Source organism: Larimichthys crocea, chromosome XI (assembly GCF_000972845.2).
Source record: "Larimichthys crocea isolate SSNF chromosome XI, L_crocea_2.0, whole genome shotgun sequence".
In the NCBI taxonomy this organism is placed as follows: Eukaryota; Metazoa; Chordata; class Actinopteri; family Sciaenidae; genus Larimichthys; species Larimichthys crocea.
In genome coordinates this window covers 4,545,055-4,559,808 of record NC_040021.1, presented here as the reverse complement: position 1 = coordinate 4,559,808, position 14,754 = coordinate 4,545,055, and the positions used below count along the sequence as shown (strand labels likewise).

Genomic DNA, 14,754 nt, shown 5'->3' with positions numbered 1-14,754 from the left:
GATGGATGGTGAGGGAAAAGGGGAGAGCGATGGCCCTTGCCTCCTCATCACCTATCCATGAACAGCGAGCAGCTCGACCGACAGTGAGGTAATTACACCGTCATTATAATGCGCACTTGTGCACAAGCACACACACTCTCACACTCCATAAACACAGTCCTCTACACACCAGATGGGGTCCCCGAAGTCTACAGTCCAACGCCTCCCTCCTCCATACATCTCTGCTCTACTATCTTCTCTCCTCAGCTCTGGCTCGCTGCACCAACAAGGGAATTCCAGCCTTCTAGGAAACCTTGCCAGCTTTGGACTATGGAGTGTGTGTGTGTGGGTAGGCGGGGGTCTGTTTGGATTATATGAACAAGTGTTTGTCTATGCATGCATGCGCACATGCTCACATGCATGCACAACACTTCTGTGCATTCTCACCATTAACGAGGCCCGTTTAGCACTGAGCCCTCTCCATCACCGAGAGGCTGACAGACGTGGATGTTGCTGCGATCTCCTCACGTGTTCCAAACCAGCAAATGAGTTTCTTTCCACACACACATGGCAAGTCCGAGTCGACTTAAAGAACAGCGTTTGGTTGAACTAAACGTCTTATTTGATTTATCTCGTAAAAAGAAAAGAAAAATCATGTCGTGGCGACTCCTCTGTGGTTTAACTTCTCACCTTGGTGCGTTGATGTAGAAATGTACCGCAGGGTGTGTTAGTACACCGTGACATCACCGCCGGGTGTGATTACAGCTCTGGCAATGCCCGACCGTTCCCAGCGATAGGAGGGAGGACAAGATTGACTTTTTTAAGAGAACCACTTTCACTCAGGACGCCCAAGAGATAGGTTAGCATATAACCCTCACAAACACGACACAAATTGTTCTTTTCACACTTTTTTTTTATACGGATTAAACGAACAGGCCAAACATGCGACTTGGTGAGCTTTAAAAGTCAAAGCCAGGCTGCTGTTCAATAGGCTGTACCTGTTTCCTCTTGTCTTTATGCTAAGCTAAGGTAACTGTCTCCTAACTGAAACTTCATATTTACTGTGCAGATATAAAAGTGATATAAGTTTGCCGCACATTTCGCCTCGGACGTTATTGTTTGTTCACATTCGTGTTCCTGAAATAGCGAGTTCTTCCCGATGACATCATGCAGGTCATGAAAAACTGCAAGTTATGATTGGTCGAGGACCAACATGTAGTCTGTCATGTCTCTCTGCAAAGTTCAATTCAATTTGTGTGTGTGTATATATATATAAACATACATACATATATATATATATATCCCAAATCCTACCATGAGAAAGCACTTGGTGATGTTGGCAGGGGAAAACATCCTTCACATCACTTCTCTGACTCTATAATGACAGAATCTAACACAGTGATCACCTAAACAGACTAATATAGTGTAGTCTGAGTCAGGCATGAGTGTCCATGCATGTGTTTGCTAGTGTGTGTTAATACAGGAGGTATTCGTGTATATAATGTGACCGGGGCACTTTTATTTTGTTCCGTTTTGTGAATGTAAACACGGATAAAACGACTTTAAGTTCTAATGTGACTGTTTCTATGCGGATAAGATGTGTTATATTAAGAAGGATGATTGATACGTAGCCTGCCCATAACACGAGTGTTATTAAAGCGCAGGTGAAGAGGCATTTGTGCCTCCACAGGCTCAAGTAGGTTAAGTGGTGACAGTTTTTATTAGCTAAGCAGGCTAGACTGTGAATGGTAGCTAATGGGCCTTAAAATGAGAAAATCTGCATCTGTCTGAATTTGTCAGAAATTTATGAAAGGATAAACGACTCTCCAGGTCCTGATGTTTATATGATGAGGAGCAGAACAGTGTAAGTACTGGAGGAACACGAGGAGTCAAAATCCACCTCAGGTTAAGACATCAGAGAAGCTTTGAAGGTCTCTTTCATGTCCTTGGCCGACACACATCTTTTGGCTAATTGTAACACAATGGAAGGGGGAGTTGGTTACTATATAAAGTGTGGAGAATTGTGTCAGTCCTTTTTGGTTAGGTCATTGGACACAGACATGGCAAAAAAAAAAAAAAAAAAAAAAGCTGTCAGAAGCGAGCCAGTCAAGCTGGAAAGAGTTGCCCCCATTTCTTGCCACGTTTTTGCTATGCTCACATACGTGCGTTAATGAATTATGTATATCGATAGATTCCCAACAGAAGCAGGGGAGGATGGGCATTTCTTTCTCTTCCATGAGAATAAACAAGAGAAATTACACACCATGTGCAGCCAGTCTATGAATAGAAACTGTGCTTTCTCTCTCTCTCTCTCTCTTTCTTTTTGCCCCAGGATGTATGGTTGCATTTTTTTATTTATTTATTTTTTACAGGTCATACTGTGATCTTCTCTTAAGCCTTTTGCGTTGAGTCCACACATCTCTGGGGTGCTGTGGCTCTTTAGAGGAGGGAGAGAGGGGGGTGGAAAAAGCAAAGGGTGCATCTCATGCATGGAGGGGAAGAAATTGGTGGATGGGTTATTAAGATGAGGAGTGTTATTTCTCAGGTTTATGGGGTTAAGGGATCTTTAGTTTCAGCTTTAAAATAAAATAAAATAATAATAATAATAATAAAAATGGCATGATGAGTGCATGAGACGCACTTGCTAGTCAGCCCCCCCCACCCCTCCTCTAAAAGCCTTCACAGGAAATCAATAGTGGTCTCCATAAGACTTAATCTGGGATCCACACTACTACCGTGGCAGGCGGCCAGCTGAGTGATGTGTGCGGTTTAAACAGCCCCCGCATCCTGCCCGCTTATCTGTAGGTGTCCTGATGATGGTTCTGCTTTCTACTCATCTTGTCTGGCTTCTCTCTCTCTCTCTCTTTTTTTTTTCTCTCCTGCTTGCATCCCAACCCTCCTCCTCCTCCTCCTCCTCCTCTCCTCCTCCATCTCTCCCTCCTCCTCCTCCTCCTCTCCTCCCCTCCCTCCACACTAAGTTCGATGCGATCGGCTCTGGGCCCTGCCGTGAGTTCTCGGTGCGGGCGACAGCGCTGCTGAACATGGCGTCAGACGGGATGATTTTAACGAACCACGACCACCAAATCCGGGTCGGAGTCCTGACAGGTAAAAAAGGCAACAAAAAAAATAATACTAATAATAACCCGATCGCCTCTTTTTTCTCTTTTTCCTCTTTCCACCTTGCACATGAATCCATCTCCCTGCCGTGCGTCCGCCCGGAGCTTCATACATGTCGGCTGGGTTTTTTTTTTTTCTTTGCGTGTCGGTGTCGGTGTCGGTGTCGGTGGTTCCTTCTCTCGGTCTCTGGCTTTTGCAGCCTCTGATTGAAAGCATGTTATATTATTTTTTATTTTATTCCATGCATTCATGTGCATCCGCTGCTGATGCGGTGGAGGCGGTGAGATGAAATGTAGGGCTCTGCATTTGGTTTTTTGAAGCTTCATGTAGATTTTTTTTTTTTGTTCATCTTGTCGAGCTTGCTGAAGGAGAAGAATAAGAATAAAGGAAGAAGAAGAAGAAGAGCTCAGTTTATGTGTATTGAATAATTCATGTCCCGATCTGCTTGTCAGAGCTGAAAATTACAGCTGACCGTGTGTGTTGTGTCGCTGCTAAAGACGCTCCGGCTATAGATTGCATTATTGACACCCAGCTGACCACAGCGATTTTTTTTTTTTTTTTTTTTTAAGTGTTGCTCACGACAGTTGCTGAAGGTGGATGTGGATATGGTGGATGTGCTGCTGCTGATGATGCTGCTGCTGCTGCTGCTGCTGCTGGTGGTGGTGGTGGTGTTTGGTGGTGATTAGCGCATCCTTGGCCTTATTAAAAGCGGTGGATGATCTGAGAATAAAAATAATAATAATGATAAATAAAAAGTGCGCGTCGGGATGTCGGGTTTTATTTTGTGAATGACAGTAGAGCCGTTTTTTTTTTTTCTTTTACATGACACATGATAATGGCTCCGGCTTGGTTTGGTGGGGCTTGAACACACACACACACACACACACACACACACACACACACACACACACACACACACACACACACACACACGCACACACACACACGGGTAAATCCTCCTGACATTCCTCTAAATGCAACGCGATGACGGCGCGTCTCTCACTCACCAATACTGGAAAACGTTATGCGCTTGGATGCAATGTGCGGTGGATGGTGTTAGATCTCTGTTCGTCGCCGGCCTTCATTCTCTCTCTCTCTCTTTCTATATATGTGTGTGTGTGTGTGTGTGTGTGTGTGTGTGATTGCTTTGTCATGTTTCCGATCAAACATTACGCGAGGCGAATCCAGCGGTTCTGATGATAGGAAAGTAAATGAATGTTGGAGGGGATGTGGAGAGGGAAGGATGGGAAGGTGGTGCTGGAGGTGGAGGTGGAGGTGGTGGATGCACGATAAAGGCTGTCCAGAGGAATACCCCCCCCCCTCTCTCTCTCTCTCCCCCCTCTCCTTCCCTTCCTCCTCTCTTCCCTCCTTCTTCCTCCTCTCTCTGTCCATCCTGTGTGAGGCTCAGTCGATCAATATTTCATGAAAGCCGTGATCTCACACATACGGTATTCCTCCGTATGGAAATCCAGCTAACGGAGGTTGAGGAGGAGGAGGAGGAGGAGGAGGTGGTTGTGGTAGTGGTAGGCGATGTGTAGCGATGGAGGAATGACTGTGTAGACCCTTTCTTGAAATCTGCCAGGGAAACCCCCTTTTTTCCATCACCACCAGCAACACCAACACCACAATCACACGTCGTCTCCTTCGTCTCCATCCGTCCTCCTCCTCCTCGTCTTCTTCTTCCTCCACCTCCTAGAGCTGGAGGGAGAGAGGGAGAGATGGAGAGCGCTGTCCGGGGTGCTGAAATCCAGCGTCACTCACAAATCAGTGCGGTACTGACCCTACCACGGTAAATACTGCATCAGATAGATACACCCAGGCATGTAGAGGAGGATAAACCTTATCTCGAGACATTAAAGGAGGATTTGTGTGTTTCATATTGTTTATGTAGGTGATGGAGCAGGTCAGACCACTCCCCCCATCAGTGCCCACGCCACATCAGAGGGGGTTAATTTCTCCACCACGCAAACTGTATCCCCAGCGTAGTGACAGATTGCCAGTTTGATCTCGCCGTGCAGTGTTGACAATTCCCGCATACATATGTCGACGTTGAGACGCGAAAGAGAGACACAACCGACAGGCTTATTTGTCTTTTTGATGTATTTGTGTGTGTGTGTATAGGAGTAGGAGGGCTTGCACTGTCAGGGAACCAAAGCATCAAGGAACTGGGTAGGGGGGGAGTGCAGTGCGCATGGGGGCATTAAATTGCTATGTTTCACCTGATCCGTGGACTTTTTTTATGAATCTAGACGTGGCAGGATTACTCACGGCTACGAAGACCGCTTTTGTGATTATTATTTTTCGTTTCTTTGAGAGGGCGGAAGCTCCAAATATTCAGGTTTGACCGGATTCCATCTCGCCACACCTCAAGTCCTCTACGTCCACGGCGTTCGTGCCGTTAGTCTGCCTGTGTTATGGGGCCTGTGTGAGCTGAATGCTAATGGGAGTCTGGAGCAGTGCTCAATCTCCCTTCCGTGCGAGGGTCAAAGGTCATTAGTCCACTCCTGCATTCAGTCACCGGGGAGGGGGAGGAGATGAGACCTTGGCTCACCCTTCTCCATCACTTAGCCCCACATCCCTCTAGACAGGTGACAGAGCCCAGGGGACATCTCTGTTTAGACCCTGGACACACCGTGCAGGGGAGGTGAGGTTGACGTGTCCTAGTGTGTGTGTGTGTGTGTGTGTGTGTGTGAGTGTGTGCGAGTGAGTATCACTGAATAAGAGGTGGGGTTTATTTGTGAGGAAGAGGTAGGGAACCTGAAACAGGATAATTGGGGGTGCACATGCTGTCACTTGTCAAAGATGTCACGCTGTAAATGTGACCTTTGTTTTGAGGAAAGCGTCTCACGCTGTGCTCAGCCTGATGTGACGTGTGTGTGTTTTAAATTTTTATTTTGTACTTTTCTTCTGTCTAACTCTGCGGACGTGCTCGCCTTCGTACGTTTGTGTATTTTGATGCACGAGTGCCCAGTTTTCTAGCTGCTGTTGTTTCTTCCTGTGGAGTTTTTAATTGTCCTGGGTCTCTCTCTCTCTCTCTCTCGCCTCAGGGTTTGGGATGCTCAGCTATACACGCTCACTCACTTTAGTCTAAATATGCGTGCCTTCGTCGGCTTTGATTCATGTGTGTTTGTGCACGCGGGGATGCAGTCGTAAATGAAGAGGTGGTGAATTGTGGCCTCACGTTTTTTGTGACGAGGCAAAGGAGCGTACACAGTGAAGATAAACGATGTTTGCAGACGTTTACCGTCTTGTAGAGATGCTGGTTCGACTTAGCGTGATGTATGATTAGGAATCTATGATATAAACATCTGTACTGACTTTAAAAAGACGTGTTTATTATGGGAAAATTTGAGGCTGTTCAAGATTTCTCCAGACTGGATTGGACACACCAGCTGAGCTTTAGTGTATTTGTAAGCACATATGAGTGTGCACATGTGTGTGTGTGCGCCTTTGTGCATGTGCAGTGTGTGACTCTGCTCTGCTCTTTGTCTTTGTTCACTAATACTGAGCTCTGGCTGGAAAAACACAGCTTAGCAATCCCCCCCCCAGCCCCAAATATAGCTGCTCTATGCATACCTCCCATGATCACACAGAGAGAGAGAGAGAGAGAGAGCATTCAGTGGCTTTTAATCTGTGTAAAGCCAGTGTGTATGTGTGGGACCATACAGTGTTATTATACAGCAGCTCTCCATGCATGGGCCACAGATGCTCTTGGATGTGTGTCTTGATTCACAGCCCATAGAAAGCCCCATTGATGCTGGCTGCTGTGAGTGTGTGGGTTAACTCCAGCCCTTCCTCAAAGAGACGTGGACACACACACTCTGCACCGAGCCTCCAATGAGAAGCCGGGGCAGGAAAGCTCCACTCTGCGACAGACAGCACACATTTTTACCCTCTCCTCTCTCTCTCTTCTATTTTTTCTTTTTCTATCTCCCTCGGTTGTAACAACTGAGAAAGGCTCGGGGATGTGTGGGTGGCTCTCTAAACTTACATGTCTATCAGAAAGACATGAATCGACGGCAGGCAGGCTTCCCAAAACAACCACATTTAGATCGCTCTCTCAATCCCTCTGTTAAGTAGAACTAATTCTGTGGCTCCCTGCAGAATGGGTGGAAGCTTTTATTTTGGCGGTGAGCGGTGGTCTCTGTCTCAATCATATGTGGTCTGCATCTTGTCCGTCTGTTAAAGGGATTGAAAAAGAGTGGATCCAGTTTGAGACGCCACACATGCCTGTCAACAGAACACATGTTCGTAATGTCCCATATTGAACGGTCACTCAAAACTGCGTCCGCGTGCGTGCCAACATGTATGAGTTCCTGCTCGTGCGGATGGGATAATAACTATCTAATCTGCTTTTCCACGTGATTTCATCTCTGGAGTTTGTCCCAAGCTCACCTTAACAGCTCGGGCGCTAAAGAGTTTCGCTAGAGTAACAGGAGTCAAGTCAGCGAGAGGCATGCCCAGCCTGCCAGAGCACCTTGACCAAAACCGAGGAGATGCCGACACCTGTCACGCAACGGCGTGGGTGGCTGCCAGGCTATGGAGGGAGCTGTCTCTTTCTGAATGACTCAATCTGCTGTCTGCAGTGCAAGTCCAGGGTTTTACAATCGAAGGAAGGCTACAATCACAGATACAACTGTGACATTCGGTAATGAAGAAGACACTTTGGCTTGTTTTAGTCCAGAATGCTTTCACCTGACGGGTTACAGCTCTAGGAGCTTCATGGGTTTCACATGTTGTGCCAATGCAGTAGATCCTATAAAAACGATATACATCATGTCGCGGATTCTCTCCGCGTTCTCCCTCTGAGATCAAATCACCGTAGAGCTTTTATATAATTGAAAACTGTTGGATTTTGGCAGCAGGTGCCTTTCGGCTCGATCGCGCATTCCAACTGACACAATTGTTCATTTTTGTTGGTGGGAAGCTGTTGAGGGATCGACTCTCCGCGTTGAGCCAGTAACTGCTTTGGCATTGGGTGCCTGCATAGCGGGATAGCGTGAACGAGGGCTTGGCAATAATTCAACGTGATTGTTTACTGTTGCAGCTAGTGATTTCCCAGAATGCCTTTCCCTCTCTGCTCTGCTGTTTGTCGCCACGCATAACAGCGGATTCTGCATTTTAAATACGTAATTTAGCATATTTTTAACATATTAAGATGTGCTGCGTGTACTGAGAGAGATATCAGAGGAGTATTTTATATCAACATTGTGATAGTGGCATGAAAGTCTGCATGTTACACCCATTGAGCTCCTCACTCTTGTGAATAGAAGAGCTGACGACAACATGTATCGGATTAAGCACATAGCTGTCAACGGGCTCCTCAGGCCAACTGCAGTTAGCTTTGACAGGGACCAGAGTACAGGAGGACTTTGATATTCTAAACAGAGATACCTACAACAACAACAACAAAAAAAAAGGCATCGGTAAGATCACGTCGTCTGCATCTGGCCTGTTATCCGTGGGGAATGACAAAAATAAACCGCGCGACTGTAATGCGAACCAACAGACGTGAAATGGATGCTATTTTGACAGCGTTCAAGAAAAATGTAGAATGAAAGAGTTTCCTCTTTAAAGACACTTCACACCTGCATATTTGTGAATTCTTTTCTAACGCCCCTCATGGCCAACCGCTCCCCAGTTAAAGCTCGTGTTTCGACTCGTGTTTGACGCCGAGGCAGCCAAATGTAATATCCTGACATGGCTGACATCATGACTGGACAACAAAAAACACAAAATAGATGTTAACATTCGGTTCACCGGCGATACAAAGATACGTGGTTTGGATGGGAATCAGAGAGCCCCAGGCGTGTGTCTACCCACTAGCATGATTTTATTCCTCCTTTTTTTTTTCTCTTCCTGCTTTTGACCCAACTCTCTGTGTCTGTCTATGGTTGAATCATCTCTAAGCTGCTACTGGGGTGTTCCCTTGCAACAATATGTGGGCATCTGTTCAACAATATGCTAGTTTGAGAGAGGGAGAAGAGCTAAACAGGGGGGGAAAGACACACACAAATTGGGCATACACTTGTTCCCGCTTCATATTTTTAGATCGTCTTTAAGGCAAAATCTGAGGCACCGTTTTGTTCAGACTTTCCGAGGCTGTCGCCTGTATCAAACCTTCACATGTGCCGACTGTAAAATCAGAAATATTGATAGCGTTGCAATCCCAAGGGGGGGCACAAAAGACAAAATGGTAGCACCGCTCGAGAGAAAGCAAAAGCACCTGGACGGTGTGCGTGCTGTTATTTAGACGGAGCTCTTTGTTTGCATGTCACAAGGCGAGGATTTATCTTTGGTTTGGGTGGGGCTCATACTGTAGCAGTAGTTTAAACACAGACTGACCCTTTCCTTCGCTTGTTCTTTCTGTCTCTCTCTCTGCATCACACACACACACTCACACACACACACACACACACACACACACACACACACACACACACAGCTGTGACAGTGGACAGCAGTAAGGCAGGCGGACCACATGACTAGAATAGACAATACAGGATCAGGGACACGAACACAGAATGAGAATTAAGTCTTCACTGCAAAGGAATTATTTTCAGCAGCGAGTAGTGGGAAGTGAAGTGTGTGTGTGTGTGTTGGGGTGGGGAGGGGGTGACTCTCCTCCCCTTTTGCACACACACCCCTCTCTCTCTCTCTCTCTGTGCTTTCATAACCCACGAAAATAATCCTCCCTTAAAAGTAAATAGTCTTTTAATTGGGATGCGAGCTCGAACGAGAGTCAGACGGTATTTGGCGGACGAGGAGCAGAGTCTCCTCCGCTCTCGTAGGCTCTTGTCATCTCTCCAGAGAAGAGCTCCGCCGGGGCTGCCTAGGAAAGCTATTCCCAGACTGGATGCGTAGGTGTAGGAGAGTTGGTCGGTTCCCACTCTCTCCTGGCCTAAAGCAGTGTTACAGTCTGTCATTCATTTGAGGTGATAATCACAGGAGGCTGGCCTAGCCAAAAAAAAAAAACAAAAAAACAAAAGAGGAAGAGATTGCGCTCGATATTTTTTCGGGAGCGAGCAAAAGAGCAAAAAGAAGATGCTGGTGCTTTTTAGTGTCAGCACTTATCTTGTTTTGACAGAAAAACAGACACCAGACATGCAGAGCTGGAAGCTATTGTTTTCTATTTTTGTGTTGGTGATAAACAGGAAAGACTATTCTGAAATGAGTAGTAACACCTTCCAACAAGTGTTTGATGGGTGCTGAGGTAGCTACTGTACTGCAAACTCTGTTCGTGTGATTATGCAACTTCCTGCGTCATGACAAATTCTCTGCACATCTTAAATATTTATATTTCTCTTGTGCAAATAATGCTAATCGTGAATTCTCGTGTGAAAACTTTGATTTTCTATAGATGCAAGCGTGAGTGAAACTGATTTAAAATAAGAGCGTACGTGTGCCTGACATAGTAACTAGTTGAAATGCCTCCTGTCTAGACAACTTGACTTCACGGAGCTTTGACAGGTATCAATTAAAGCCTCTGTCTCAGGGTCTCCTGCACTATTTTATAATGGAAGTGTCTTGCCTGGCTAAAAGGAATGATATTAGGCTTATTAGGCTTCAGGGAAGACCAGTGATGGTGCTAAATCACGTACTTAAGACAAGTATTTAATCGGTGATACAATTGTTTAAAGCAGTTTCATTTGTATGTGTAGAATTTACTGCCTGACAGTACTGTTTCACGGGTATTTTGAATTTCTGGATACATGGATGCAGCGAGATCTGTGATTGGTCTGCTTTGGCTACTTTGTGGTTTCTTGCTTGGTTGACAGTGAAAATAAAAATGGAGTTTATTAAAATCTTTTTAGCAAGATTTGAATTTTGCAAAAACCAAATACCTGTGTGAACTTTCTCCTCTTAGAATTAATCTGGATGGAACAGTTTAATTTTTGGTCTTTGGGAAGAAATTAGATGATTTTTTTTGTTTTCCAAAGTTGTGCAACATCTAAACATTTCACACAGCATTTTGCTTGTCATGATAAAAGAGACTTCTTGTTTTCTTTCTTTTTTTTCTGGTTGGCTTTTTTACACTAATCTGGAGAGACAGCGATTGGGTCCTCCCTCCTTTTGCTTGGGTCCCTCGCGATAACCTGTGCAAGGAGAGAAGCCGCTGAGTGATGGCGATAGAGATCGAGATAAAAGATACGGCGGTGGGTTTTAACAGATGAGTCACTCTCGTGGTCCTCTGCTGCTGCTGCTGCTGCCGCTGGATCTCGTGTCCTGGCTTCAGGTGTTAATTAGGGCTGGAGGGACGGAAGGATGCAGGAGGGACGTGGGAAAGAAAGGAAGAAGAAAAAAAACTCATTGATTCATCAGTGGGCCTCGTGCGCTGCCATGCTGCCTCACGTCTTTATCGGTCCTCATCTAATAGGTGTCTGAAACGCATACTTCTCTCATGTTTCACTCGGGGGGGAGGAGGTCAGCTCGCCAGCATCTGGCATCCATCAAGAGGCTGACAGGGTGCTGATGTCACAGGGAGCTCCTCATTGAGAGCAGGAGCTAACAATGCTAATAGCAATACATGTTGACCATATGAAACCATTTGAAAGTCAGAATTGGTTCCCCTGGTCTTGACGAGCTTGCGTCCATTCTAGGATGTTTCACCTACTTAGAAGAATCTGATACATTTGATCCTACTGTGATCATAACACCTAACATACTGCACTGTAAAACCTAGATGTAATTTAGCTTAGGGTTATCCTCGAGATTCAAAAGTGCTTGACAGAAACATTATAAAAACAGATTATTCCCTGTTTGTGCATCCACCTGTTTGATTTCCATTCGCCTCCTGGTTAAATCCAACCACAAATCATCATATCACAAGACTTATTTTACTATTTGGATTTACTCTGTTGGCTGCAGAGCAGATCTTCTGCTCGGGTCATCTTTCACTCTGGACGGTGACATCTTTTCGGCTTGAACGTGGGAATGACAAATGTAGCCTGTGCTACAAACAGGGCGGGGGGCTTGAAGTTGAAGGACGTGGACATACTCGACGGGGAGGGCGTAACAAAAGATGTTATTGAGTTGCAAGAGAGGTGTAAAAGTTTAGGACTAAAGGTTAGGAAATCTCAGCCTCTGCTGCTTCGAATGTTAACCATCGAGGATTTCTGTCTAATCATTTAGCATCCTGCAACTCATTGTAATTCAACAAGTCAACAAATTGAATCCACAGTTGCAAACCTTCCTGGTGCATGTCCATTACACGTCATGAATTATGTACTTTCGATGCTTTAAAAAAAAGCGACAGTTTCGTCTCCCTCCTGGACCATCGGCGGTGACAGAAATGAGGAGCCGAGAGAGGAGAACTACTCCTCAGATCTTCCATGTAGTGCTGCAGCTATTAAATCCGGCTCACTACAAGAAGAGACAGGGAACTTCATTTATGTCAACATCACTCAGGTTTGCAGTATTTCGACATTTTGTTGTTGTTTGCCAAACAGAGAAAGAGAGTTGGGTGTACTAGTTTGAAGAGGGTCGAGGTGGAACATGAGCGACAGAAGGAACAGAGCGAGTCAAAGTGAAGCTATGACGGCTAAATAAACTGCACGACAAGTGCGGCTTTTATTCTGAAAAGGGGGAGGGGGGGGCGTGGACGATCCCATTCATTTTCATTCATACGTGCAAACGTCCGACACCCGGTAAGAAAAGCTTGAGGTTAGGAAGCATCAAACATGATTTGATCAGACATTCATAAGAACAAAGACGAGCGCTCGCACCGAGAAGGTGGAAAAAGCACCGCTGGGAAGAGGTGTAAGCGCCGTGTGACTGGCTGTCACCCTTGGCAACGGCCCTTTCCGCTCCTTCTTGACACGCTGCCAGGGCGTCCATTGGCTTGTCACCCCCCTCCACCTCCTCTCTCCTCCTTCAATTCCTCCATTCCTTCTTCCAGAGGCCACAAGAGCGGCCACGTTGAAGTGTGACTCATTGATTGATGTGTGTGACACACGCTTCCGGGAACCACCGTCGTCTCAATTGGGTAGAAATGTTTCTATTTTTGCTGGGTTTTTCTTTTTTTTTAAAGTGTCCAAAATTCGACGTTACGTCTGATGGTTCTCAATTAAAAAAGGCTTTTTCCCTGCAGTGTTTACAGTTGCTATGGAGCGAGCGCTGCGATCGCATTCATAATTGACAGTAATTATATCAGTCATTGGCTCGCTCACGCATTTATATTTACATCAGTTTCACTAATCAATTCCATATCAATGATAACTGGAATCGAGTTTGATGAGTGTTACAAGATGTGGGATATATATAGCTCATTCTCTCTCTCTCTCTCTCTCTTTCCCACTTATATATCACATTTTGTCTCAAATCATCACCCTTTTTCTCGCTGGCTATTTTTGTCTCCCCCGTCTCCTCACCTCTCTCTCTCTCTCTCCCTCTCTCGGTCCACCTTTCTCACTTTTTTTTTTTACCTTTCTGCTGTCTGTCTGCACCTAACTCACTCCATCTCCACGGCAAGGTGAGAGAGCGAGCAGTACGAAGGGAGCATGTACATGTGAATAATGGAGGAGGCCGGCTTCTCCTCTAACGAGGTGTGTTTGATGGCCAATCTCAGCCCTGCATATGTATATATACATATATATATACATATGTGTGTGTGTGTGTGTGTGTGTGTGTGTGTGTGTGTGTGTGGTCAAGGTATTCTCCCATTCTCTTCCTCCATTATTCAGCGTCATGCCTTTTTCCGTTTCTACAACAAAACCCTTTCAGATCACGGCACCTGGGAATCAAATGTTAATAGACGCCCGCCCACATGCTCTGTCACACACACACAGACACACACACACATTACAGGCTTTGACACATACACATATCACATGACGTGGCATGGCTTGACAGCTCTGTTGCCCTTTTGCATCATTTTTTGGTCTCACAACAGCCATGACGGGTGTTTTTTTTTTTTTTTTCTTTCCCAATCTCGGCGCATGACTGTGTACATTTGAAAGTGTGAGTCAGGGAGCTTCTCACTCAATTTCCTCTGTTCTGCTTCATTGCCCCGCCTGTTCTTTTGTATTATGTCTTCGCTTATTGTGGCAGCAGATTTATGGAGAGAAATAAGTCTCTGCACCAGTGACCCACTTGGAAATTCTCACAATGATGCACGATGAGTTTGCCACCTGCACTTAAACGCAACGTACGTGTGATGATCGGGGGACGTTTTGAGGAAATGATTCGTCTACTGCAAATATTTTGATTAACGGATGGATAGTTTGAGTTTGGCCTCTTTTTATCGTTAATTAAACATCTTTGGATCTTTGATTGAATCGCATGTTTTATGGTCCAAAATCATTAACTGATTAATCGAAAACAGTCATTAGTTGCAGCCATAGTTAAAACCCACTCAACTTCATACATGAGACAGAATTAAGAAATTATAAATAAATGCAAAGTGTTAGATTCATTTATCGACGTTGCAAATGGCTTACTCATGTTGGGAATTGTTGGGTCTCTATAAATAATATTATAAAGAGCACGGCCTAGATCTGCTCTGTGTGGAGAGTATCATGAGATACTTTTGTTACGATTTGGCGCCATATAAATAAAACTGAATTTAGTGTTGAAAATATATATGTGAAATACACAGCATGTGTTCATGTTCGGTGGTAGTTGTGGGTAGGACAGAATAAGTAAATATTTCAGTAGATT

The 14,754-nt window shown here is 45.2% G+C and overlaps 1 protein-coding gene across 5 annotated transcripts in view; it reads left to right on the top strand.

Annotated features, from left to right (window-relative positions):
- The first annotated feature begins 2,924 nt into the window (after positions 1-2,924).
- The window catches only part of gphnb (gephyrin b), an 85,712-nt gene continuing 73,882 nt past the window's right edge, over positions 2,925-14,754 (top strand). Inside the window, exon 1 of one of the 5 annotated variants that reach the window (XM_019277028.2) lies at positions 2,925-3,084. In XM_019277028.2, coding sequence (XP_019132573.1) covers positions 3,021-3,084 — 64 coding nt within the window. In that variant the 5' untranslated portion in view covers positions 2,925-3,020. The remainder of the gene's footprint in view (positions 3,085-14,754) is intronic. The other 4 variants (XM_019277027.2, XM_019277029.2, XM_019277030.2 and 1 more) reach the window with 4 other exon arrangements.